Consider the following 27,289-nt stretch of genomic DNA (forward strand, 5'->3'; position numbering starts at 1 on the left):
GGGCAGAGTCAGCATGGATTTACAAAAGGGAAATCATGCTTGACAAATCTACTAGAATTCTTCGAGGATGTAACTAGTAGAGATGATGAGGGGGAGCCAGTGGATGTGGTTTATTTGGACTTTCAGAAGGCTGTCGACAAAATCCCACATAAGAGATTAGCGTGTAAAATTAAAGCACATGGGATTGGGGGTAGTGTATTGCGATGGATAGAAAATTGGTTAGCAGACAGGAAACAAAGACTATGGGTCTTTTTCCAAATGGCAGGCAGTGACTAGTGGGGTACCGCAGGAATCGGTGCTAGGACCCCAGCTATTCACAATATATATTCATGATTTAGATGAGGGAACTAAATGTATTATCTCCAAATTTGCAGATGACACAAAACTGGGTGGGAGGGTGAGTTGTGAGGAGGATGCAGAGGCGCTTCAGGGTGATTTGAACAAGTTGAGTGAGTGGGCAAATGCATGGTAGATGCAGTGCAATGTGGATAAATGTGAGGTTATCCACCTTGGTGGCAAAAACAGGAAGGCAGATTATCTGAACGGCTATAAACTGCAGAGACCTGGGTGTTCTCGTACACCAGTCGCTGAAGGTAAGTATGCAGGTGCAACAGGCGATAAAAAAGGCAAATGATATGTTCGCCTTCACAGCGAGAGGATTTGAGTACAAGAGCAGGGATGTCGCTGCAATTATACAGGGCCTTGGTGAGGCCACGCCTGGAATATCGTGTGCAGTTTTGGTCTCCTTATCTGAGGAAGGATGTTCTTGCTATAGAGGGAGTGCAGCAAAGGTTTACCAGACTGATCCCTGGGATGGCGGGACTGACGTATAAGGAGCGGTTGAGTTGATTAGGATTATATTCACCGGAGTTCAGAAGAGTGAGGGGGGATCTCATAGAAACCTATAAAATTCTAACAGGACTTGACAGGATAGGTGCAGGAAGGATGTTCCCGATGGTGGGGGAGTCCAGAACCAGGAGTCATAGTCTAAGGATACGGGGTAAACCTTTCAGGACTGAGATGAGGAGAAATTTCTTCACCCAGAGAGTGGTGAGCCTGTGTAATTCGCTACCACAGAAAGCAGTTTCGGCCAAAACATTGTAGTTTTCAAGGAGTTGGATATAGCTCTTGGGTCTGAAGGGATCAAAGGGTATGGGGCGAAAGCGGGAACAGGTTATTGAGTTGGATGATCAGCCATTATCATACTGAATGGCGGAGCAGGCGCGAAGGGCCGAATGGCCTACTCCTGCTCCTATTTTCTATGTTTCCAGAATACAAATGTGCAACCATGTTGTGGTCTTTTTAAACAAGTTACTTCAAGTCCAGTAATAGTTCAAAATTAATGTTCCATATGACAAAATTAATATGTCTCATTTTGGCAGGTGTGGTTGCCGTCAGGCTATAAAAATGCAAGTTCTTCATTTCTTAAAAACATTTTTTAGACAAGGCAATTACCAGCATTATAATAGGATGTGCATGGAAGATGGGGTGGGGAAGCAAACAAGAGTCTGTGCGTGAGTCAACATGCAATTCATAACATACACACATACGTATTAGTGCGGATTAGTGGTTTTGCTCATTGAAGAACAGTTTGACAACTCAGTTTATGTTCTCCACAGATTCTGCAGTGAACAGCTGTTAAAGCGCCCATGCTAAACATTGGAATGAGAGATTTTTTAAAACTCTATCCTATTGACTGCGCCTTGAATGGCAAGTTTTTTTTTATTACTCGTTTCTGGGATGTGGGCATCGCTGGCTGGGCCAGCATTTATTGCCCATCCTTAATTGCCCTTGAGAAGTTGGTGGTGAGCTGCCTTCTTGATCCACTGCAGTCCGTGTGGGGTAGGTATATCTGTTTTGGTGATAAACTATTCTCAGCTGTATTAAAAAAATTGCACCATTCTTAAATATATCAAGGATTTTTTAAATGCAAGAAGAAAATGCAATCGTGTTCTGAAATGCTGCATGATGCACCAGTTCATGGAAGATGCTATGTTTGAGATTAAGCAATTTGAGTGGAAACTTTGAACCATAATTTGGGAAACTAGTGCAATTTATGCCAGATAGCCAGCTGTTGTTAGGCAGGGAGATTGTCTCAGAGAATTACTAACCTGCAAATAAAGGAGATTGAAAAAATTATAAATTTTAATAAGGTCATCTGCTAAATTGAAGTACAAACACCTGCATATCACTGCTCTCACCTATTGTTCAAGCAAATTTACAACAAAATCCTTAATTTCAATTGTATCTAGTTTTCAAGCCCATTTTCAGGTTATCAAATGTGCCTGCTGAGATTTAAGGTACTATAGTTACCAATCTCTCAGAATTAAATCAAAATGTCTCTTTGGATTAAAAATCTGTTTGAAAAATACAATAACCACAATGTATTGAGTATCCCACATTAAAATGCACACATCTTTTAAACTCAAAGCAATTTAGGGCTACACTTTCCTATCACCACTTGAGATATGTATACCATATATCTTGAAGTTTCTTTTAAGTTGGTCATGATTGTGATCTTAAGTACAAGAAAATTAATACGTAAAGCTGCAAAGTCTCCACTCTGTTGAATTCATGAAGTACTGCTCTAACAGTAAATAATGAGTACTTTTACTGCCTCCAAAGGATACCACAGTTACTTGTTCAAAACAACCACAAGAAAGCCTGATTTCCTGATTGCTCCATAACCGCCCTAGCCTGTTTCAATACGTTATTTCAAGATGCAAGGGCAGTTTCTGCTTTGGGCACAGCCAGCTATCTGGGTATAAATTGCACTAGTTTCCCAAATTATGGTTCAAAATTACCACTCAAATGCATTTGCTTAATCTCAGATTTTTGGGGAGGGCCAGTTTTCAGCACAATGGTTTTTATACCAGCATTAAAGATCACAGAAATTGATTTGCGCTGGACGTAACGTACTGAATCGTACAATAGTACAGCACAGAAGGCAGCCATTCAGCCCACTAGTCTGTGCTAGCAATCCTGTTAGTCCCACTCACTGGCTCTTTTCCCAAATCCCTGCTACTTTTTCTCCTCCAAATATTTATCCTATTCCCTTTTGAAAGCTACTACTGCATCTATATTCACCACACTAACAGGCAATATATTCTAAATTCTAACCACTTGTTGCATAAATAAATTTTTCCTCATATCACCCTGATTCTTTTGCCAATCAAATTAAGTCTGTACCCCTCTGGTTATCCACGCTTCAGCGATTGGAAACAGTTTCTCTTTATTTTCTCTATTTTGAATACGTCTATCAAATCCTATCCTTGCCTTCGCTGCTCTAAGGGGAACCACCCCAGCTTCTCCAGTCTATGCAGGTAACCAGTGTTCCCCCTCAGCCACCCGGCAACTCCGAAGTTCCCGCGCAGGCTGAGCTCAAGTCGGCCCCTTTAAGTTCTCACGTTTGCATGGCCGCACAAAAAAATTTAAAGGTTCTGCGCATTTAAATGAATAGACTGCACACAACAAAAAAAAAAAGAGGAAATATGGCAGGTAACTGTAATCCCTCATTCCTGGAGCACTTCTAGTAAATCGCTTTTTCAGCCTCTGCAAAGTGTTCCTATCTTTCCTAAAGTGTGGTGCCCAGAAATGGACACAATGTTCTTGCTTGGAATTCCTCAATATTTTGTACTGGTTTGACCAATTTGGGGCAAATAACCAGCACAACCAAGCAGAAACTCTATCCCATAGTACTTCCTCCAAGTAGCCACAAACAAGACAAGAGGGTCACTTCTGCAGTTTCGTTCCCAATATTCCTCCAAGATCAATTTCTGAACTGGAGAATCTCTCCTTTCAACAGTAGTTTCTAACAAAGAATTTTCAAAATTACACATTTCATATTAAACTTTGCCCAGATTGTCTTTGCTGATTGTTAAAAAAAAGTTATACAAAGCTACATTTGTGAATTTAACAATGATATTTTTAGATTAAATCAGAGGTTTTTCTCTCTCCACCCTTCAGCCCCACACGAAAGTGCACACCAACAGTAATGCTAGCAGCAAAGATGGAGGAGACAATTTGGAAATCACTCAAGCAATTTGCCTCTATGTCACAGATAACACTTATCAATTATGCTTCATCAAAACTCAGCTATTTTGTAAACTGGCTTTTGTCAACGCAGCGCAACAGTTGCAGGTTCAGTAATCAATTGCCTTTCAAATGATAAATGTGCCTCAATCTGCTCATTTAACTAACAGCTAACAAGTTAATCTATGGATTTTTGAACTTAATGCAGTTCGTAAGAAAAAAAGTTGCCTTTGACTATTGGTGTTAATTTGACAAGACGACTGTAACTGCTGACCTTTGCAGTTAATTAAGCAATGCTAATCACTACAGAGGAGCATAAAACTTGCCTTTGTTTCAGAGATGAAATTCTAATGGTTTCTCTGAATTGTTAACTGATGGACATGCGATAATTGAAGGTGGCCGACAAATTATGTGCCAGTGGATTTTTCTTGTTAAAACTTAATTCCTGTGTGCTGTGATTGTTAATCAGTGATTGGGCTATTCAGTGTTCCAAACCTTTGGAGGCCACAAATTTTACACATCAATAATGAATTAAATTCAGGGCTATGATGTAGTCGACTTCTGCACAACAGGTCCAATTACAATATAAAGATTTCTAGTGCCTGGCTGAAAAGAATTTGTGGCACTTCTGCTAAAAGTTCAATTGAAGAGAACTATTAAAAACAAACAGCAACCTTTTTAAAAAGTAAAGATTTACATCTTAAGCCTTAATATATCAGTTTGTGAACACCAAAATTAGGCAACTCAGTCAGTACTTCACCGTATTGAAAGAAGTAGGTGGATGAACTTCAGTTACATGCCGATTGAAATAATATGGTTGTAAATTACTTTAAGCTTATTATACATCAAGATAACTAACATCAACTAAAATTTACCTATTTGTGCCCCTTTATTCTTGGCACGATAATATCTGATTAGAACTTTAGTGCATCTGTAAGCTTCTTTGTATCCTCAAGGATTTCTGTTTTTGTGTCAAAGCTTCACCTTTAGAATTACAAGGGGCTACACAGAAGATTTTACAATAGTTTCCTAAGCGGAGAATATTCCTGAATTCAGAATTTCAATAAACATCATGTGGAATCAATCATGTGGATAAATGAAGCCCTCTTGGGTAAGAAAAACAAAATTGCTGAAATTACTTCGCATTTAATTGGGACCACAACCTTGGAAGGAACAAATAAAAATAAACACTAAAGGAAATTATAAATGCTGACAGTTATACTTGAAGTGTAATTCTGAAAGGGGCTGACATGCATCTCTGCATCCTCAGCAACATCTCCCTTCGGCTGTCTCTACATGATGCAAAATGCACTCTACATCAATGCTACCTTTAGGTACAGAGTGAAGATCAAATGCTCCCCATGTCAAACAAAAGCCACTGCATGCATCACTAAAACTGCAGAGTGTCAATAGTGATCTTTCGACATTTAAGTCACATTTTGAAAATCACCTTTCAGAGGTTAATCATGTTGAACCCTGAAATCTTGTGCAACCATGATTTTAAAATGCTCCACCAATGGCAGCCATACCTTCAGCTGCCCTGGTCCCAAGCTCTAGAATTCCCTTCCTGAATCTTTTAATCTCTCTACTATAAGAAATGGCATCTTTAAGATTATTGAATTATTATAGAATTAGTAGGCATAGTATTGTGATTGCCTGACAGAAAGATGTTACCTTTCTCTCTCTCTCAGGAAGAAACAGTTCTTAGCAGCCAGTGGCATGATTGATATAAACAAAGGGCCAAGAACACAAGAAACAGGAGCAGGAGCAGACCATATGGCCAATCAAGCCTGCTCTGCCATTCAATATGATCATGGCTGATCTTAGGCTTCAACTCCACTTTCACAGAGTTGACATTCCCCAGGGGGCCATATAGAAGCCACTAGACACTATGGACATTCCTAAATGGATAGGAGTAAGTCTTGTGGAGCCTTGCACACTCTTATCGATACAAGTGCCAGACAGGAATTAACAAATGACACCCAGCATGACATAAGCTGTCAAATGACCTTGAGCCAAAGTGATGGATGGGAGAGGTTAGACCTTGGGCACCTATCCTCTGGTCATCGGCCAAATGGGATCAAACAAAGTGATTGACAAAGGATAAACCACCAGCCCCTAGAAATAAAGTACATACATGGGTGCTCAGCTGGAAAAGGGTCAGTCCTCGTCAGGCAGAAGACGACCGGGAAAGAACGTCCTGACACCGCGGTCAGCTCGAGAAGACAAAGAACAAAGGGAAGAAGCTGCGAACAGAACAGACAAGAGGCTGCCACCTCCGGCGGTAGTAAATGGCTTCGTCTTCTGTTCGCTTTGCAAGTTCGGTAACATGTTCTCACCTACCACGGTCGTACGCTTTTTCTGTCTATTTAACCTATACATTATACTTAAGCTATTACTTCTTAATAAACTGCTTTAAAAAGCACATAAGCTTGACCTCCTCCTTTGGTATCTGTGACACCCAAACCTAAATGTTACCTTTCTCTCCTCCTTTAAGATATTCCTTAAAACCTACTTCTTTGGCCAGGCTTTTAGTCATCAGTCTTCATATCTCATGTGATCAGGTGTCAAATTTTGTTTGATAACGCTCCTGTGCAGCACCCTGGGATGTTTTACTATGTTAAAGGACCTCTATAAATGCAAGTTGGTATTGAAATCACAAGATTTAACTATCATGTTAGAACTGTAGCATAATGGCTGCTGAAAGCTGGAAAATAATAGATACATTGAATTGGTTACAAAGCAGTGATCTCAAGATATTCAGATGTAAAGCAGAACCAGGAAACTCAGAAGAGTATTGAATTAGCATGTCATTTTTCAATTCTCAGGTCTCGGTTGCAAAAGAGTGACAATCAATAGGATCAAAGTATCTTGCGGTGTGCAGAGGAAGAAAAAAGCATCATACTGGTTTAGTGCAGAGCAGTGTTCAGTGTTAAGACACATTGCTGGCATAGATTAGAACAAATGCAGTGCTGCATCTGACCAAATGTGGAAAAGCACCTTGTGCCAACATCCTTCACATTGTTAAACCGCTTTCAATCTTCTTCTTCTTTGGCCTCCTTGTCTCGAGAGACAATGGGTAAGCGCCTGGAGGTGGTCAGTGGTTTGTGAAGCAGTGCCTGGAGTGGCTATAAAGGCCAATTCTGGAGTGACAGACTCTTCCACAAGCGCTGCAGATAAAATTGGTTGTCGGGGTTGTTACACAGTTGACTCTCTCCTTGCGCTTCTGTCTTTTTTCCTGCCAACTGCGAAGTCTCTTCGACTCGCCACACTTTAGCCCCGCCTTTATGGCTATCCGCCGGCTCTGGCAATCACTGGCAACTGACTCCCACGACTTGTGGTCAATGTCACAGGACTTCATGTCGCATTTGCAGGCGTCTTTAAAGCGTAGACATGGATGGCCGGTGGGTCTGATACCAGTGACGAGCTCGCTGGACAATGTGTCCTCGGGGATCCTGCCATCTTCGATGCGGCTCACATGGCCAAGCCATCTCAAGCGCCTCTGGATCAGTAGGGTGTATATGCTGGGGATGTTGGCCGCCTCAAGGACTTCTGTGTTGGAGATATGGTCCTGCCACCTGATGCCAAGGATTCTCCGGAGGCAGCAAAGATGGAATGTATTGAGACGTCGCTCTTGGCTAACATACGTTGTCCAGGCCTCGCTGCCGTAGAGCAAGGTACTGAGGACACAGGCTTGATATACCCGGAATTTTGTGGTCCGTGTCAGTGCGCCATTTTCCCACAGTCTCTTGGCCAGTCTGGACATAGTAGTGGAAGCCTTTCCCATGTGCTTGTTGATTTCTGCATCGAGAGACAGGTTACTGGTGATAGTTGAGCCTAGGTAGGTGAACTCTTGAACCACTTCCAGAGCGTGTTCGCCGATACTGTTGGATGGAGCATTTCTGACGTCCTGTCCCATGATGTTGGTTTTCTTGAGGCTGATGGTTAGGCCAAATTCGTTGCAGGCAGCCGCAATCCTGTCAATGAGTCTCTGCAGACACTCTTCAGTGTGGGATGTTAATGCAATAGTCAGCAAAGAGGAGTTCCCTGATGAGGACTTTCTGTATTTTGGTCTTCGCTCTGAGACGGGCAAGGTTGAACAACCTGCCATCTGATCTTGTGTGGAGGAAAATTCCTTCTTCTGAAGACTTGAACGCAATTGAGAGCAGCAGGGAGAAGATCCCAAACAGTGTAGGTGTGAGAACACAGCCCTGTTTCACGCCACTCAGGATAGGAAAGGGGTCTGATGAGGCTATACCAATAGATAAAAACAATTGCAAGGCTTTTCTCCACAAATTCTTGAAGAAAATAAGAACCATCGTGCATTTATTTCACACCTTTCACAACCTCAAGACGTCCCAAAATGCTTCACAACCAATGAAATACTTTTGAAGTGTTGTCACTGTTGTAAAGTCGGAAACATGGCAGCCAATTTGCACCTAGCGTGATGCCTGTAATTTTCTACCAAGGGCCAGAAACTAGTTTCAGAAATGATTACATAAAACATTTTCCAAAGAAGAATTAATACTTTTCACCATTCTCCTTTAACTTATTTTCAAAGTCTATTTCCCCAGTGGCCGGGGCAGGGGATGAAATTGGTGGCAAACTAAGAATATTTGTCGTGGGGCCATTGTCTTTGGCCTTTCCAATGTTTAAATGTAGGAAATCGTGGCTCATCCAGGTCATATAAGCTGGCTGACAATGCAGACACAGTGAATGGGGGCAAGAAGGTGGTGATGAGGTACAGCTGGGTGTCACCAGCTACAGGGAACCTGATGTAACCAAGAAGCAGCATGTGGATGAAAATTAAGGGGGAGGGGTCAAGGATTGATGCTTGGAGGACACCAGAGGCAACAGTGTGGAGGCAATAACAAACTATTGCAGGAGATTCTCTGGCTATAGTCGGATAGAAAAGAGTGGAACCATGCATGGGCGTTCCACTCAGCTGGACAACGGAAGAGAGGTATTGTTGGTGGTTTGCATGAGCAACCATGACAAAGGCTGCAAAGAGGTTGAGAAAATGAATAGGGATCGTGCACCATGGTCACAGTCAGAGAAGATGTAATTTATGACTTTGATTAGGATTGTTATGGTGCTATGATGGGGTGAAAACATGCTCAAACATGGAGTTGTGGGTAAAAGGCAGAGGGCACATATTTGGGAGGCAAGAACATCTTTGGAGAGGAGAGGATGGTTAGCAACAGAGTAGAAGTTTGCAAGAACGGAAGAGTCCATTTTTTGTTGAGGGGGAAGGATGATAGATTTGAAAGGGAGGGAGACGGTACCTGAGGAACATCAACTAGCATGGGCCGAAGGAAGGGAAGTTGGGTGGTCAAAAGTTTAGTGGAAATAGAGTCGAGTGTACAGGGTGTTGACCTCATAGACAGGATGAGCTCAAAGAGGCCATGAGGGGAAACAGGAGGAGTGAAACTGCAGAAACATGTCAGTTAAGGGCTAAAGCAGGAAGGTTGGTTTGTTAAGCAAGGGGAAGGGAAGGACATGGTAAGTGAACGATGGTGTCACCTTACAATCCTCAAACTGGGACCCTCAGAAAATATCATAAACTAAAGACTGTGTGGATTGTTTAGTCCCCAAAACCAACTAAAAGATAATACACTGTAATTTACACAAAATATTGCTCAAATAAAGTGCTTTAAGTATTCTATTGTAGAAACTACAGAAATTTCAATACTCTATACAGTTCTTTTTTTTTCTAAGAATGCCAGATGAAAGCTAGAGTTATGTAAACAAGAATTTACCATTGGGAAAAGATCCTAAGGCAGCAGAAGGAACACCAGCATAAATCCCACGGAACCCTCCAGCGTTGTAGAACCCCTGTGGACTCTGTAGTCTGGTTTTCATGGTGTCCAGTGGGAACAGTGTCAGATCCACACACATTCCTGCCACGCCACCAGCCTAAAGCAACAAGTATCAGTTACCGTGGCATCACAACAGTCATGTAGGTTTACACACAGACCATACTTTCAAAAAATTACTGTATGTTGCAAAAGTGTTTATAATGTTATTGCTTGTGGTACTATACTAATTTTTGTTATAGTGCCCAAAATGCAGCCTCGAAATCTGGCAAATACTCAGATGGCTAACATATAAGGGATGCTTTTGAAACCACAGAACTTTACGGTTTTTCTATCCCATTTCTGGGGTTGCCAATTTGCTGAAAGAGCAGCACTTAAAATCACAAGATTTTTGTTACCATAAGAGATCTGAATGCTGCTAAAAAAATCAAATGACAGCATGACTAGGAATTGTCCCAAAGAAGTAATTAACCATGGATTATCACTTTGTAATATAATCAGTGCTTGTTTATCAATCATTAACTGTTCAACATGGGCATCACAACATCAAAAAACTAAGCAAACATTATCCATTACCACTCTTTTTCACTGTTTATAACATCAGGACTCCAATTAAATACTGCTTTACAATCACTCCTGTGTATCTGAAGTCTTGGGACTTTGAACATTTTCCACAGAAAAGATTTGGAAAAAAGATACATGTAAATGTTGGGTACTTCCTAAGTGTTTTTATAAAGTAAAGATGAAAGGGGTTAAGTGAGCTACACATTGAAGTTGCTTCCATTTCCCCAAAAGATTAAGGAATTAGTTAACCGGTCTTGGTAACTGATAAAACACGTCACACTATTATGCTGAAAGGTCTTTGATCCCACTCAGCAAAGATCGTCTGAGAAATGCTCTTTCATTTCAATGGGAGATGGAATAAGGAGAGAAACACACTAGGATGTTGGATAGTAATTACAAGCAATTTTATTTAAGTCAAGCAAGGTTACACATTGATGCAAGGAGATGCTGTGTGTTCATTATTTGGCATTATCACACAAAGACAAATTGTACTGAGTGAATTAAGTGAGTCCAAACATATCTGCTGCTTTGTACATTCACTTGCTGTGTTGCATCTGGCCTCATCCAATCAAGCATTTTCCTTGTCCACTTTCAAAAAGATGGAGATGTGGACATGGAATGAGTGCAAGAAAACATGACATCCAGTTCAGATCACAAGGAGGTTCTATTCTACATCCCTGGGTTATGCATTGTACAGTTAGATATTGGGTAGTAGTACAAACACATCCATCAATGCAAGATACCACTGAACCTAAAGGAATATCTAAGGCAAGACCAAAACTAGTATTCAACAATGTATTATTCTTTTACATCACAGTAATTCTCAGTAATATCCCCCCTTTTATTAGGTGGCACACCAGGTTTGGATGACTTCCAACTATTACAGCATATTGCACCCTTTCATTATATTCAGGGATGGACAATAAATGCTGGCCCAGCCAGCGACGCCCACACCCTAGGAACGAATGAAAAAAAATTCAATATTATTCGAATAATCTTTATTTGTGTTGTCTCTTATTTGCCTTCCACTGACTTGCTCCAGATAAATGACAAACATAGAAACATAGAAAATAGGAGTAGGCCATTTGGCCCTTTGGACCTGCTCCACCATTCAAAAAAGATTATGACTGATCGTCTAATTCACTACCCTGCTCCCACTTTCTCCCCATATCCCTTGATCCCTTTGGCATTAAGAAATATATCTATCTCCTTCTTGAATATATTTAATGACTTGGCCTTCACTGCCTTCTATGGTAGAGAATTCCACAGGTTCACCACCCTCTGAGTGAAGTAATTTCTCATCTCGGTTCGAAATGGCATACCCCGTATCCTGAGACTGTGACCCCTGCTTCTGGACTCCCAGCTATCAGGAACATCCTCCCTGCATTTAGCCTGTCTAGTCCTGTTAGAATTTTATAGGTTTCTGAGATCCCCTCTCATTCTTCTAAACTCTAGTGAATATAGGCCTAGTCAACCCAATCTCTCCTCATACGTCAATCCTGCCATCCCAGGAATCCCCTAATAAATCTTCTTTACACTCCCTCCATGGCAAGAACATCCTTCATCAGATAAGGAGACCAAAACTGCACACAATACTCCAGATGTGGTCTCACCAAGGCCCTGTATAACTGCAGTAAAACATCCCTGCTCCTGTACTCAAATCCTCTTGCAATGAAGACCAACATACCATTCGCCTTCCTAACTGCTTGCTGCACCTGAATGCTTGCTTTCAGCAACTGGTGTACAAGGACACCCAGGTCTCGTTGCACCTCCTCCTTTCCCAATCTATCACCATTCAGATAATAATCGGCCTTTCTATTTTTACAACCAAAGTGGATAACCTCACATTTATCCACTTTGTACTGCATCTGCCATGCATTTGCCCACTCACCCAACTTGTCCAAATCACACTGGAGCCTCTTTGCATCTTCCTCACAGCTCACATTTCCCCCCAGCTTTGTCTCATCTGCAAACTTGGAAATGTTACATTTAGTTCCCACACCCAAGTCATTAATATATATTGTGAACAGCTGGGGCCCAAGCACTGATCCCTGCGGCACACCACTCGTCACAGCCTGCCATCCGGAAATAGACCCGTCTATTCCTACTCTCTGTTTCCTGTCTGTCAACCAATTCTCGATCCTTGCCAGTATATTCCACGTGCTTTAATTTTGCACACTAATTTCTTATGTGGGACCTTAACAAAAGCCTTCTGAAAATCCAAATACACCACATCCACTGGTTCTCCCTTATCTATTCTACTAGTTACATCCTCAAAAAACTCCAGTAGATTTGTTAAGCATGATTTCCCATTTGGAAACTCATGCTGACTTTATCCAATCCCATTTATGCTTTCCAGGTGTTCGGCTATCACATCCTTTATAATGGACTCTAGTATTTTCCCCACTACTGATGTAAGGCTAGCTGGTCTGCAATTCCCCGTTTTCTCTCCCCCTCCTTTTGTAAATAGTGCGGTTACATTTGCCACCCTCCAATCTGTACGAACTGCTCCAGAGTCTATAGAATTTTGGAAGATGACCACCAATGCATCCACTACTTCCCGGGCCACATCCTTTAGTACTTTGGGATGCAGATTATCAGGCCCTGGGGATTTGTCAGCCTTTAACCCCATTAATTTCCCTAGTGGGAGGCTGTGGCATAGTGGTATTATCATTGGACTAGTAACCCAGAGACCCAGGGTATTTCTCTGGGGACATGGGTCCGAATCCCACCACAGCAGAAGGTGGAATTTGAATTTAATTAATAAATCTGGAATTAAAAGCTAGTCTAATGATGGCCATGAAACCATTGTCGATTGTTGTAAAAACCCATCTGGTTCACTAATGTCCTTCAGGGAAGGAAATCTGCTGTCCTTACCTGGTCTGGCCTACATGTGACTCCAGACACACAACAATGTGGTTAACTCTTACATGCCCTCTGAAATGGCATACCAAGCCACTCAGTTGTACCTAACCACTACGAAGTCAATAAAAAGGAATGAAACCGGACGGACCACCGGGCATCGACCTAGGCACCAGAAACGACAACGGCAAACCCAACCCTGTCGACCCTGCAAAGTCCTCCTTACTAACATCTGGGGGCTTGTGCCAAAGTTGGGAGAGCTGTCCCACAGACTAGTCAAGCAACAGCCTGATATAATCATACTCACAGAATCACACCTCACAGACAATGTCCCAGACACAGCAATCACTATCCCTGGGTATGGCCTGTCCCACCGGCAGGACAGACCCAGCAGAGGTGGCGGGACAATGGTGTACAGTAGGGAGGGAGTTGCCCTGGGAGTCTTCAACATCGACTCCGGACCCCATGAAGTCTCATGGCATCAGGTCAAACATGGGCAAGGTAATCTCGTACTGATTACCACCTACCGCCCTCCGTCATCTGATGAGGCAGTACTCCTCCATGTTGAACACCACTTGAAGGAAGCACTGAGGGTGGCAAGGGCACAAAATGTGCTCTGGGTGGGGACTTGAATGTCCATCACCAAGAGTGGCTCGGTAGCACCACTACTGACCGAGCACTAAAGGACATAGCTGCTAGACTGGGTCTGCAGCAGGTGGTGGGGGAACCAACACGAGGGAAAAACATACTTGACCTTGTCCTCACCAACCTGCCTGCTGCAGATGCCTCTGTCCATGACAGTATTGGTAGGAGTGACCACCGCACAGTCCTTGTGGAGACCAAGTTCCGCCTTCACAGTGAGGATACCCTCCATTGTGTTGTGTGGCACTATCACCCATGCTAAATGGGATAGATTTCGAACAGATCTCGCAATGCAAAACTGGGCATCCATGAGGCACTGTGGGCCATCAGCAGCAGCAGAATTGTACTCGACCACAATCTGTAACCTCATGGCCCGGCATATCCTCCACTCTACCATTACCATCAAGCCAGGAGACCAACCCTGGTTCAATGAAGCTGCAGGAGGGCATGCCAGGAGCAGCACCAGGCATACCTCAAAATTAGGTGTCAACCTGGTGAAGCTACAACCCAGGATTACTTGCATGCCAAACTGCATAAGCAGCATGCAGTAGACAGAGCTAAGTGATCCCATAGCCAACGGATGAGATCTAAGCTCTGCAGTCCTGCCACATCCAGCCGTGAATGGTGGTGGACAAATAAACAACTAACTGGAGGAGGTGGCTCCACAAATATCCCCATCCTCAATGATGGGGGAGCCCAGCACATCAGTGCGAAAGATAAGGCTGAAGCATTTGCAACAATCTTCAGCCAGAAGTGCCAAGTTGTTGATCCATCTCGGCCTCCTGAAGTCCCCAGTATTACAGATGCCAGTCTTCAGTCAATTCAATTCACTCCGCGTGATATCAAGAAATGACTGAAGGTACTGGATACTGCAAAAGCTATGGGTCCTGACAACATTCCGGCAACAGTACTGAAGACCTGTGCTCCAGAACTTGCCGCGCCCCTAGCCAAGCTGTTCCAGTACAGCTACAACACTGGCATCTATCCAGCAATGTGGAAAATTGCCCAGGTACGTCCTGTACACAAAAAGCAGAACAAGTCCAACCCTGACAATTACCACCCCATCAGTCCACTTTCAATCATCAGCAAAGCAATGGAAGGTGTCATCAACAGTGGCATCACACAGCACTTACTTAACAATAACCTGATCAGTTACACCCAGTTTGGGTTCAGACAGGGCCACTCAGCACCTGACCTCATTACTGCCTTCAAACATGACAAAAGAGCTGAACTCAAGAGGTGAAGTGAGAGTGACTGCCCTTGACATCAAGGCAGCATTTGACTGAGTATGGCATCAATGAGCCCGAGCAAAACTGGAGTCAATGGGAATCAGGGGGAAAACTCTCCGCTGGTTAGTGTCATACCTAGCACAAAGGAAGATGGTTGTGGTTGTTGGAGATCAATCATCTGAGCTCCAGGGCATCACTGCAGGAGTTCCTCAGGGTCGTGTCCTAGGCCCAACCATCTTCAGCTGCTTCATCAATGACCATCCTTCAATCATAAGGTCAGAAGTGGGGATGTTTGCTGATGATTGCACAATGTTCAGCACCATTCGTGACTCCTCAAAAACTGAAGCAGTCTGCGTAGAAATGCAGCAAGACCTGGACAATATCCAGGCTTGGGCTGATAAGTGGCAATTAACATTTGTGCCACACAAGTGCCAGGCAATGACCATCTCCAACAAGAGAGAATCTAACCATCTCCCCTTGACATTCAATGGCATTACCATTGCTGAATCCCCCACTATCAACATCCTAGGGGCTACCATTGACCAGAAACTGAACTGAAGTAGCCATATAAATACTGTGGCTACAAGAGCAGGTCAGAGGCTAGGAATCCTGCGGCGAGTAACTCACCTCCTGACTCCCCAAAGCCTGTCCACCATCTACAAGGCACAAGTCAGGAGTGTGATTGAATACTCTCCACTTGCCTGGATGGGTGCAGCTCCAACAACACTCAAGAAGCTCGACACCATCCACGACAAAGCAGCCCGCTTGATTGGCACACCATCCACAAACATTCACTCCCTCCGCTACAGGCGCACAGTGGCAGCAGTGTGTACCATCTACAAGATGCACTGCAGCAACGTACCAAGGCTCCTTAGACAGCACCTTCCAAACCCGCGACCTCTACCAACTCGAAGGACAAGAGCAGCAAATGCATGGGAACACCACCACCTGTAAATTCCCCTCCAAGTCACACATCATCCTGACTTGGAACTATACCGCCGTTCCTTCACTGTCGCTGGGTCAAAGTCCTGGAACTCCCTTCCTAACAGCACTGTGGGTGTACCTACCTCACATGGACTGCAGCAGTTCAAGAAGGCAGCTCACCACCACCTTCTCAAGGGCCATTAGGGATGGGCAATAAATGCTGGCATAGCCAGTGACGCCCACATCCCATGAATAAAAAAAAACTTTTTTTTTACCAATACTGATTTCCTTCAGTTCCACCTCTCATTAGACCCTTAGCTCCCTAACATTTCTGGGAGGTTATTTGTGTCCTCCTTTGTGAAGACAGAACCAAAGTATGTTTTTTATCTGCGATTTTTTTGTTCCCCATTATAATTACCCCCCGTCTGACTGTAAGGGACCCTACATTTGTCTTCACTAATCTTTTTCTCTTCACATATTTATATAAGCTTTTACAGTCAGTTTTTATGTTCCCCACAAGGTAATTCCAAGATATTTAGATTCAGAGGGTCCAAAAATCGAGAATCTTCAAACCCAAAGTTCCAGCTTTACAAGACTGGTTTTTGATGCAAAGCAAATGTTTGCATTAGACTGCTAGGGACTGAAATGCAAAACTCCACCCTGCTGTTCCCCATTCAGCCTGTTCCAGCCTTCAATTAGATCACGGTTGATCTGTATCTTAACTCCATCTACCTGCCTTGGTTCCATACCCCTTGGTACCCTTACCTAATGAAAAATCTGTCAATCTCAGATTTAAATTCTTCAACTGACCTAGCCTTAATAGCTTTTTGGGGAAGAGTATTCCAGATCTCTACTATCCTGTGTGTGGAGGAGTGCTTTCTCACATCACCCTTGAACAACCTAGCTGTAATTTTAAGGTTATGCCCCCTTGTTCTGAACTTTTCCAGTAGAGGAAATAGTTTCTCCCTACTTGCCCTCTCAAATCCTTTACATCATCTTAAACACTTTAATTATATCACCCCTTAATCTTCTTAACTCAAGGAAATACCAGCCTAGTCCATGCAACCTATCCTCATACTTCACTCTCTTAGCTCCGATACTCCTCAACATCAGCAAGTTAACCAAGGATCCCCCTTCTATATATAAACAGCCATTTGATATATTGTCTGACTGTTTGCTGATTCAGATTTTTCAACCTGAATGCTAGATATATATTAAAACTGCAAATGAGTCAGGAATGGTACCTGGAACAGAGGAAATGAGATGGAGGAAGACAGACATGCTCAGAAACCTTCTGAAAAGCAGAAGAGCCACTGTGGTGGTAAAAATACGTTTGAAAAAAGATAAATGTTTTCGAACAAAGGTCAGAGGGCTCAAATGACAATATAATTCGGGTCAGTAAGGTCTCTTCCTATCTACCCTATCTATGCCCCTCATAATTTTGTATACCTCAATCAGGTTCCCCCTCAGCCTTCTCGGCTCTAAGGAAAACAACCTTAGCCAATCTCTCTTCATAGCTGAAATGCTCCAGCCCAGGTAACATCCTGGTGAATCTTCTCTGTACCCACTCCAGTGCAATCACATCCTTTCCATAGTGTGACGACCAGAACTATACACAGTACTCTAGCTGTGGCCTAACTAGTGTTTTATACAGCTCCATCATAACCTCCCTGCTCTTATATTCTATGCCTCAGCTAATAAAGGCAAGTATCCCATATGCCTTCCTAACCACCTTATCTACCTGTGACCTTCAGTGATCTATGGACAAGTACACCAAGGTCCCTCTGTACTTCCTAGAGTCCTACCATCCATTGGATATTCCCTTGCCTTGTTAGTCCTCCCAAAATGCATCATAGTGAGGCTTTTAAAAGCAAAAGGCCTCAAATTGTTCAGAGTTAACGTGCTCAACTAGCTGTAAAGAAACACGTCTAAGTAAAAATAAGGAACCCCCGCACCTTACAGCCTAGAGGTTAAAGGTACAACCTGGTGAAATACTAAGGGATATTGATCACAGTATCAGAGTACAGGTGGTGGTAATTTGGCCCATCATCTCTTTGAAAGAGTTATCCAATTAGTCTCACTTCCCTGTTCTTTCCCCCATAGTCCTCAAAGTCCCAGATTTGATTCATCACGGTGCTGAGTTTGCTGATCTCGGTTAGTATAGTAGTTAGCTTGAAACCCCAAGCAAGATCGTGGGGTTAAAAAAAAGCCAGGAGTCTCTCTCCTGGTTACTATCCAGTAACATCTCCCAAGAACTGCACATGGAGGTCAGAAGACAGTGGCATCAAGTTTGGTTGTGATGTCCCCTAAAGATTGATCATCAGCCTATATTTACAAGCTAGACTCAATCATTAGAGATGGGCACCTGGAAGACATACTGGGAGCTGTCAGCACCAGTGAATCCAGAATCCAAGAAAATGGTGGAAAATTAATAAACTATTTAGTAAAACACAAAAGTGTACCGCTCAAGTCCTGATGCCGACACTTGGAATGCAAATGGCAGTATAATTACTAAATGGCCGTTACACCAGTTTAATTTTTAACTTATAAAAATGTTGCAATTAATAATGTTGAAACGGTCAATAAATTTGTTAGTTTTAGGGCCTTTGTCAAATAGAACATAGAACATAACAGCGCAGTACAGGCCCTTCGGCTCTCGATGTTGCGCCGACCTGTGAAACCACCTGACCTAAACTATTCCATTTTCATCCATATGTCTATCCAATGACCACTTAAATGCCCTTAAAGTTGGCGAGTCTACTACTGTTGCAGGCAGGGCGTTCCATGCCCCTACTACTCTCTGAGTAAAGAAACTACCTCTGACATCTGTCCTATATCTATCACCCCTCAACTTAAAGCTATGTCCCCTCGTGTTTATGCAGAAGGAGGTTGTTGCATCAGTTCGAAACCTTTAAGTGGGGAGTTTCTATACATTCAGAAGTACCAAAATAAAAACAGAAAATGCTGGAAATGCATAGCAGGTCTGGCTGCATCGGTGGAAAGAGAAATAGAGTTAATGGGCCAGAGTTTATGGTCAGTGGCGAAACAAGGACTCCAACTCGCTGAGACCTAGCGATCTCTGGTAAGAGAATTTCACCTCATGCAGTGGATTGTAACATTGTTTAAGGGGGATTCCCAGCGTGGACTATTGTTTAGCAATAGTAATACATTGCTGTTAAAAACTTAGTTACATCTGATTAAACAAGGTGTAACTTTTCAATGGGGTTTCTAATAGCAATGCAAGGGGAGGAAAGGGGAAGTTCTCCCATATCAACTGATTGGATTGCCGCATTAATCTGCCCACGCACTAGAGCATGGCTACCCGACCCGAACCCGACGGGACCCAACGACATGTGTCGGGTTCGGGTCGGGCCAGGCCAGGTCAGACACACACTATCACCACCGCCGGTGCGTGGTTCCAACATTAATGTACTTTTTGGACTTGAGGTTGTTTAGTTACAGTTTTTTTTTTAAGCTTTTGCAGATAAGCAACAAAGTGAAAAACAGAAGCTAGGTTAACTGATGGTCAGTCAGATGTGGGAAAAAAAAATGAAAGGACTCGAGCCGGGTCGGGTCAGATGTGGTTCTATTGAGCCTGGGTCAGGTTTCATTTTCAGACCCAAGCCAGCCTTCACCATGCGCTAAATCCTAAAGTTGCTGACACTGAGTTTGCCAACAGCACCCATTCCCCCCACCCAAAATCCAGACCAATGTCTCACGTCAATGAAAGAAAAGGGGTGGGGGAGCCTTTATACAGAGTGTATTTATGACAAAAAGTAATTGGCCTGAAACGTTGACTGTTTCTCCACAAATGCTGCAAGAGCAGCTGAGTATTTCCAGCATTCTCTGTTTTTATTTCAGATTTCCAGCATCTGCAGTATTTTGCTTTTGCATTCACAAGTACTCTTCTTTGCAGTTCAACATTACTGTATAGCATACAATTTTCTCAACACTTCCAAGATTTGCAACTTCATAGTTTGCATATATACTGATGAGAGAGCACTGAAGTTCTTCCTTATAAAATGTTTTGCTCTGCTATTCATACTGAATAGTTAACAGCAAACAAAACAATGAATAGTAGTTCCTACCCATGCTTTACCAAAACACATGCACATACATCCAGAAGTCTCGACCACAGGTTTGGCAGACACAGAGCCATAGAAATACAGCACAAGAGGCCATTGTATATTTTGCTATCTCGATATTAGAGCAATCCAAAGCTCATCCACTTCCCTGCTTTTCCTTAAACATGTCAGCAGTGGCTCAGTTGGTACAACTCTTGCCTCCGAATTAGGAAGTTGTGGGTTCAAGTCCCACTCCAGGATTTGAGCACAAAAATTTAGACTGAAGCTCTAATGCAGTACTGAGGGAGTGTTGCACTGTCAGGGGCGCAGTCTTTCAGATCAGATGTTAAACCGAAGCCCCGTCTAAGCTCTCAAGTGGGCATAAAAGATCCCACTGCACTATTTCGAAGAACAGGGGTGTTATCCTCAGTGTTCTAGCCAAGATTTATCCCTCAGGTACAATCACAAAAATAGATTATCTGATCATTACCTCACTGTTGATTGTGGGACCTTGCTGTCTGCAACTTGGCTGCTGTGTTTCCTACATTACAACAGTAACTACACTTCAAAAATACTACATTGGCTGTAAAGCGCTTTGGGATATCCTGAGACTGTGAAAGGTACTATGTAAATACAAATCTTTCTTTCCTTATAAAAGATGCAATGATCTTAGTCTCAACCACACCCTATGACAAAATACTTATGCATGAAATTGTCTACCTCAGAGGGTTGTGGATATTTAAAAATTTGTTCATGGGATGTGGGCATCGCTGGTTAGGCCAGCATTTATTGCCCATCCCTAATTGCCCTCGAGAAGGTGGCGGTGAGCTGCCTTATTGAGCCACTGCAGTAGGTACACCCACAGTGCTGTTCGGAAAGGAGTTCCAGCATTTTGACCCAGCAACAGTGAGGGAACGACAATATAGTTCCAAGAAAAATATGGTGTGTGGCTTGGAGGGGAGCTTGCAGGTGGTGGTGTCCCCATGCATCTGCTGCCCTTGTCCTTCTAGCTGGTAGAGGTCATGGGTTTGGAAGGTGCTGTCGAAGGAGTCTTAGTGAGCTGCTTCAATGCATCTTGTAGATGGTACACACTGCTGCTACTACGCGCCAGCAGTGGAGGGAGTGAATGTTGAAGGTCGTGGATGGGGTGCCAATCAAGCGGGCTGCTTTGTCCTGGATGGTGTTGAGCTTCTTGAGTGTTGTTGAAGCTGCACCCATCCAGTTAAGTCGAGAGTATTTCATCACACTCCTGACATGCCTTATAGATGGGGGACAGGCTTTGGGGAGACAGGAGGTGAGTTACTTGCTGCAGACTTCCCAGCCTCTGACCTGCTCTTGTAGCCACGGTATTTATATGGCTACTTCAGTTCAGTTCCTGGTCAATGGTCGCCCCCAAGATGTTGACAGTGGGGGATTCAGCGATGGTAATGTCATTGAACATCAAGGGGAGACTGTTAGATTCTCTCTTTTTTGAGATGGTCATTGCCTGGCATTTGTGTGGCACAAATGTTACTTGCCACTTATCAGCCCAAGCCTGGATGTGGTTAAGGTCTTGCTACATCTGGACACAGGCTGCTTCAGCATCTGAGGAGTCGCGAATGATGCTGAACATTGCGCAATCATGAGCAAACATCCCCACTTATGACCTTGTGATGGCGGGAAGGTCATTGATGAAGCAGCTGAAGATGATTGGGCCAAGGACACTAACCTGAGGAACTCCTGCAGTGATGTCCTGGGACTGAGATGATTGACCTCCAACAACCACAACCATCTTCCTTTCTGTTATGTGTGGTTCCAACCAGAAGACAGTTTTCCTCTTAATTCCCATTGACTCCAGTTTCGCTAGGGCTCCTTGATGTCATACTCAGTCAAATGCTTCCTTGGTGTTAAGGGCAGTCACTCTCACCTCACCTCTTGAGTTCAGCTCTTTTGTCCATGTTTGGACAAATGCTGTAATGAGGTCAGGAGCTGAGTGTCCTTGGTGGAACCCAAATTGAGCAATGAGGAGGTTTTTGCTAAGCAAGTGCCACTTGATAGCAGTGTCGACGACCCCTTCCATCACTCTACTGATGACTGAGAGGAGACTTATGGGATGGTAATTGTCGGGTTGAATTGTCCTGCTTTTTGTGCACAGGACATACCTTGGCAATTTTCCACATTGCCAGGTAGATGCCAGTGTTGTAGCTGTACTGGAACAGCTTTGCTAGGGGCGTCACTAGCTCTGTGGAAGTCTTCAGTACTATTGCCGGATATCAGGGCCCATAGCCTTTGCAGTATCCAGTGCCTTCAGTTGTTTCCTGATATCACAGAGTGAATCGGTTTGGCTGAAGACTGACATCTGTGATGCTGGAGACCTCAGGAGGAGGCCATGATGGATCACCCACTGGGCACTTCTGGCTGATGGATGCAAATGCTTCAGCCTTGCCTTTTGCACTGCTGTGCTGGGTTCCCCCATCGATGAGGATGGGGATATTTGTGCAGCCTCCTCCTCCTGTTAGTTGTTCAACTGCCCTCCAACATTCACGACTGGATGTGGTAGGACTACAGAGCTTAGATCTGATCCATTGATTGTGGGATCACTTAGCCCCATCTATCACATGCTGCTTCTGCTGTTTGGCATGCAAGTAGTCCTGTGTTGCAGCTTCACCAGGCTGACACCTGGTGCTGCGCCTGGCATGCCCTCCTGCACTCTTCATTGAACCAGGGGTGGTCCCCCAGCTTGATGGTAATGGTAGAGTGGGGGATATGCCAGGCCATGAGGTTACAGATGGTGGTTGAATACAATTCTGCTGCTACTGATGGCCCACAGTGCCTCATGGAGTTGCTAGATCTGTTTGAAATCTATCGCAATGGTTGCTCCATTGTTGAGTATATTTAAGACTGAGATGGCTAGATCTTTGGTCTTTCGGGGAATCAAGAGATATGGGCGAGGGCAGGAAAGTGCAGTTTAGGTAGATCAGCCATGTTCGCACTGAATGGTAGAGCAGGCTTGAGGGGCCGAATGGTCTCTCAAATTACAGATTCTCAGAGTTCACCCACAATTGATTCGAAATTAACTGTTTTCTCATTACCAATTTATTCTTCTCTCCATTCTTGAGCAGAGCTGTTAAATTGGTTAGCTTCCATTCCTTCATACACAATTTACAAATCTAAGGAGGACTGTGGTGGATTGAAGGATTATAGCTAAGATCGGGACTGCATTACTCCCTTGGAATTAAGGAAGGAGAAGTGGGTGTAAGCTTATGACTGTAGTATTTCGCAGAGCTACCAAGATACAGTGTTGTTGCTCAGTCGCTAACGTGGCACCAGCAATATTCTCCCACCTTGCTATTTCCCATGGCAAAAGTAGATTGCCTCCCTACAAGCTCCATGGCTTTCTCCTCATAAGGCATGAGATGTCTGTAGTTGGGGATGCCCCTCTGGTGGTGTGCCTCCCATGGTAATTGCACAACAACTTCCTTTGCAGCAAGACTGAGCAGAAGGATAGCAGTTGAGGAAAGTGTGCCTAGTGGTATGGCAGAGTCAAATAAAAGATTTGCGGCCTTCAGCCTGTATAAGTGGAGGAAGGGGTTTTCTAGAATAGTGAGGCAAGACAGTTTCGAACCCACAGGATGCAGGGTACTAGGAGGGGGCTTTATCTAGAGTGCATTATGGAAACATAAAATTTACGTCACAGAAGGAGGTCACTCCAGTTTGTCTGTGCCGGCTGAAAAAGAGCTAGCCAACCTAATCCCACTTTCCAGCTCTTAACTCATAGCCCTGTAGATTACAGCATTTCAAGTTCATTATTTAAATACAATGAGGGTTTATGCCTCTACCACCCTTTCAGGCCATAAATTCCAGACTCTCACCAACTTCTGGGTGAAAACATTTCTCAACTCCCCTCTAATTCTTCTGCCAGTTACTTTAAATCAATGCCCCTTGGTCATTAACTTTACTGCTAAGGGAAATATATCCTTCCTATCCACTCTATCTAGGCCCCTCATAATTTTGTACACCTCAATTAAATCTCTCCTCAGTTCCAAAGAAAACAACCCCAACCTATCCAATCTGGTTGGGAAGCTTTTTAAAAAAAATAAAGTCAACAATGCACTGTTGTCGAAGGTGGCCAAGTAAATCACTGTGATGAAATCATTCAACATTTTGCCACACTGGTCTGCAGCGCTGCGAGAGGAAGAGAACTGACACTATGCCAGTAGTACCAAGTGGCAAGAGTGGCAGGTTTGCTACCAAAGACACCCAGCAGTTTGTGTTCCCTTATTATTTCCTCAAGGAGGGTCTGCAAGTTATAGTCTGTGAAATTGTGACAGCTTCGCTGCTTGTGTTCTACGTCCTGCTGCCTTGTTTGGCTGCATGTGTCAGCTTCTCCTGTAATAGACAGTCTTAAGAGTGCAGAAAAAGATTCACGAGCCATGTAGTCAAGTTAACTGTGAATCAGGTGAGTGAGCATACACTGTTCCTTACTTCTATTTGTCCTCCAGTCTGCTGCTGCACTGTTGAGCGAGAACTGTCTCTTTAAAGGTCATACTTGAATTTCTACACAGAGTTTTGTTTAAACTGATTTATGGCAATGGATATGCAAATGAGATGTCAGAAAACTCACATGCAAATATCTCTCCAGGCCACTGTCAGCCACAAATCATCTTCCATTGGTGTAAAAGCAGGGCAACTCCCCACATGGAAATTCTAGGTCCTTGTGTATTTTGGTAGTATATTGGGCATGGTGCCCCTTTCACCCATTCTACTGCAGAATCAAAGATCCCTACAGCCAATCTGATTCAGGACAGCAACTACTTTAGTTATTTAAAACATTACTAACTACTTGAACTCAGCTGTTGTTCCAAATTTCCAGCATTATTTTTCAAAACACAGACAGACTTGCATTTCCACAGTGCTTTTCATGACGTCAGGACATCCCAAAGCGCTTAACAAATCGATGAAGTACCTTTGAAGTACAGTTACTGTCATAATGTGGGAAACATTTAATTAAATGCCATTAGTCCGGTGAACAAGGCAAGAGTTCCCCCCGCCCCCACCAACTTCACTGTCACTACTCCAAGGACAATGAAAAGTATCCACAAATTGTTAAACCATATAGAAAAACTAATGGAAATGTTGACAGTATGCATAGGGTTTTACTTCACTGTTCATATCATTCATTGGTTGCTAAAGGGAGATTTTACTGAAAAATGCCTTCACACTTCTTACTCTTCAGTGGTTAGCACCGCAGCCTCACAGCTCCAGCGACCCGGGTTCAATTCTGGGTACTGCCTGTGTGGAGTTTGCAAGTTCTCCCTGTGTCTGCGTGGGTTTTCTCCGGGTGCTCCGGTTTCCTCCCACAAGGCAAAAGACTTGCAGGTTGGTAGGTAAATTGGCCATTATAAATTGCCGCGAGTATAGGTAGGTGGTAGGGAAATATAGGGACAGGTGGGGATGTGGTAGGAATATGGGATTAGTGTAGGATTAGTATAAATGGGTGGTTGATGGTCGGCACAGACTCGGTGGGCCGAAGGGCCTGTTTCAGTGCTGTATCTCCAAATCTAAATCTTCATTAACAGATTAAAATGCAAAGCATCTGTCAAAACAGCCCAACAAAAATCATTAAAACACTCCTTACTAATGTTTCAATTTTAGTTTGCCATTTGATCTGCGCTGATTCTCTTCCTTCCTGCAGATAAATGTTTAAACTGAAACTATATTTGCCGTATAGAAGCACTCACCACAAGAGATGCTAAAAACTCCCGGCCATCCATCATTGCAGACTCGCTTTCTTCATAAACTCCGTTCAGCTGAACCGAGTGACCGGAACTCAGCTCCTTATGGTCGGCGCCATGTTCACCTGAACCCGAGACAGTGTTTCCGGGGTCAAAGAGCAAACAGTGGCAGTTACTTCCGGGTACTGCACCACCTGAAGCAGTTGCGCAACACTCCTAAGGTGGGATAGTTCATAGGCTGGATTCTGAAATCCTGGTGGATGCGGGAGTGAGTGTGTGCATGATTTTGAAGATCGCGTTCTCGGAGGTTGGCACTGGGTCCAACCACCTCTGGAACGGGAAACAATGTTTAAAGGGAAAACAAGAAATTGCAGTGATGACCTGAAAGGTTAACTCTGCTTCTCTCTCCAGATGCTGCCAGACCTGCTGAGTGTTTCCAGCATTTCTTGTTTTTATTTCAGATTTCCAGCATCCGCAGTATTTTGCTTTTAATTTTTAAAGGGGCTCGTTGAGAAGCTTAAATAAAAAGCAAAATACTGCGGATGCTGGAAATCTGAAAGAAAAACAGAAAGTGCTGGAAATACTCAGCAGGTCTGGTAGCATCCCTGACAGGTTTTGGTGAAAGGTCACAGACCTGAAACGTTAATTCTGCACCTTCCTCCACAGATGCTGCCAGACCTGCTGAGTATTTCCAGCACTTTCTGTTTTTATGTCAGTGCAAAGCTTGTCAGGAGCAGTTTGCGATATTCACTAGAAGGGCATGGGGAAAACGCTGTGTCTGGATCACGGCAGGGTGTAGAAGTTGTGAAGACTGCGCGGGTGGGGCAGGAGCCATGAGGGCTATTGGAGGGGATGGTTAACATTGTAGAAGCCCAGAATAGAGCTCAGCTGCTCAAACTGTATCACAAGAGTAGCCATTGCTGGAGCTCAAAGACTTGCATTTGTAAATGGTGAGTGGTAGGAATCCGGAGAGGGATGTGAGCCCACTGGCATCATTTGGGCAGCTGGGGTTGGCGAAGGAAGGCCTGGTGAACTAACGAGTGCCAGCTGAGGGAGTTGAGATGGGAACAGGTTACTCTGACATTGGACATGAGCTTCAGCAACCTCCTGGACAGCAGGAGGTCAGAGGAGCACAGCAGGGGGCTGCAAGGAAAGAAGGCACTACCCAAGAAATCAGGTCTACCACCCAAGACAGCTACCTGCAAATGTTAGCCGCCAGTGCTGTAGGAGACTGCACCTATCCGGGCAGATGGTCTTGGTGCTGTATGCTCTGATGCACAGTGACCTGAGGCATCGCGGCCCCTTGGCATTCCTTTCCCTGCAGCTGTCAAGGTCACCATCGCTCTGAATCTTTATGCAACTGGGTTGTTCCAGGGATCAGCTGTGGACCCAGGTGGCACCTCGCAATCAGCAGCTCATCAGACCATCAGGCAGGTCAAGGA

At 43.8% G+C, this 27,289-nt stretch overlaps 1 protein-coding gene across 1 annotated transcript in view; it reads right to left on the minus strand.

Annotated features, from left to right (window-relative positions):
* The window catches only part of slc25a26 (solute carrier family 25 member 26), a 274,969-nt gene extending 249,001 nt beyond the window's left edge, over positions 1–25,968 (minus strand). Inside the window, exons 1-2 of the mRNA XM_068051571.1 lie at positions 25,854–25,968; positions 9,792–9,948 (exon numbers count right to left, since the gene is read on the minus strand). Of these exons, the coding sequence (XP_067907672.1) occupies positions 9,792–9,948; positions 25,854–25,889 (193 nt within the window). The 5' untranslated portion in view covers positions 25,890–25,968. The remainder of the gene's footprint in view (positions 1–9,791; positions 9,949–25,853) is intronic.
* Between the last annotated feature and the right edge of the window lie 1,321 nt (positions 25,969–27,289).

This window comes from Heterodontus francisci, chromosome 19 (assembly GCF_036365525.1).
Source record: "Heterodontus francisci isolate sHetFra1 chromosome 19, sHetFra1.hap1, whole genome shotgun sequence".
In the NCBI taxonomy this organism is placed as follows: domain Eukaryota; kingdom Metazoa; phylum Chordata; class Chondrichthyes; order Heterodontiformes; family Heterodontidae; genus Heterodontus; species Heterodontus francisci.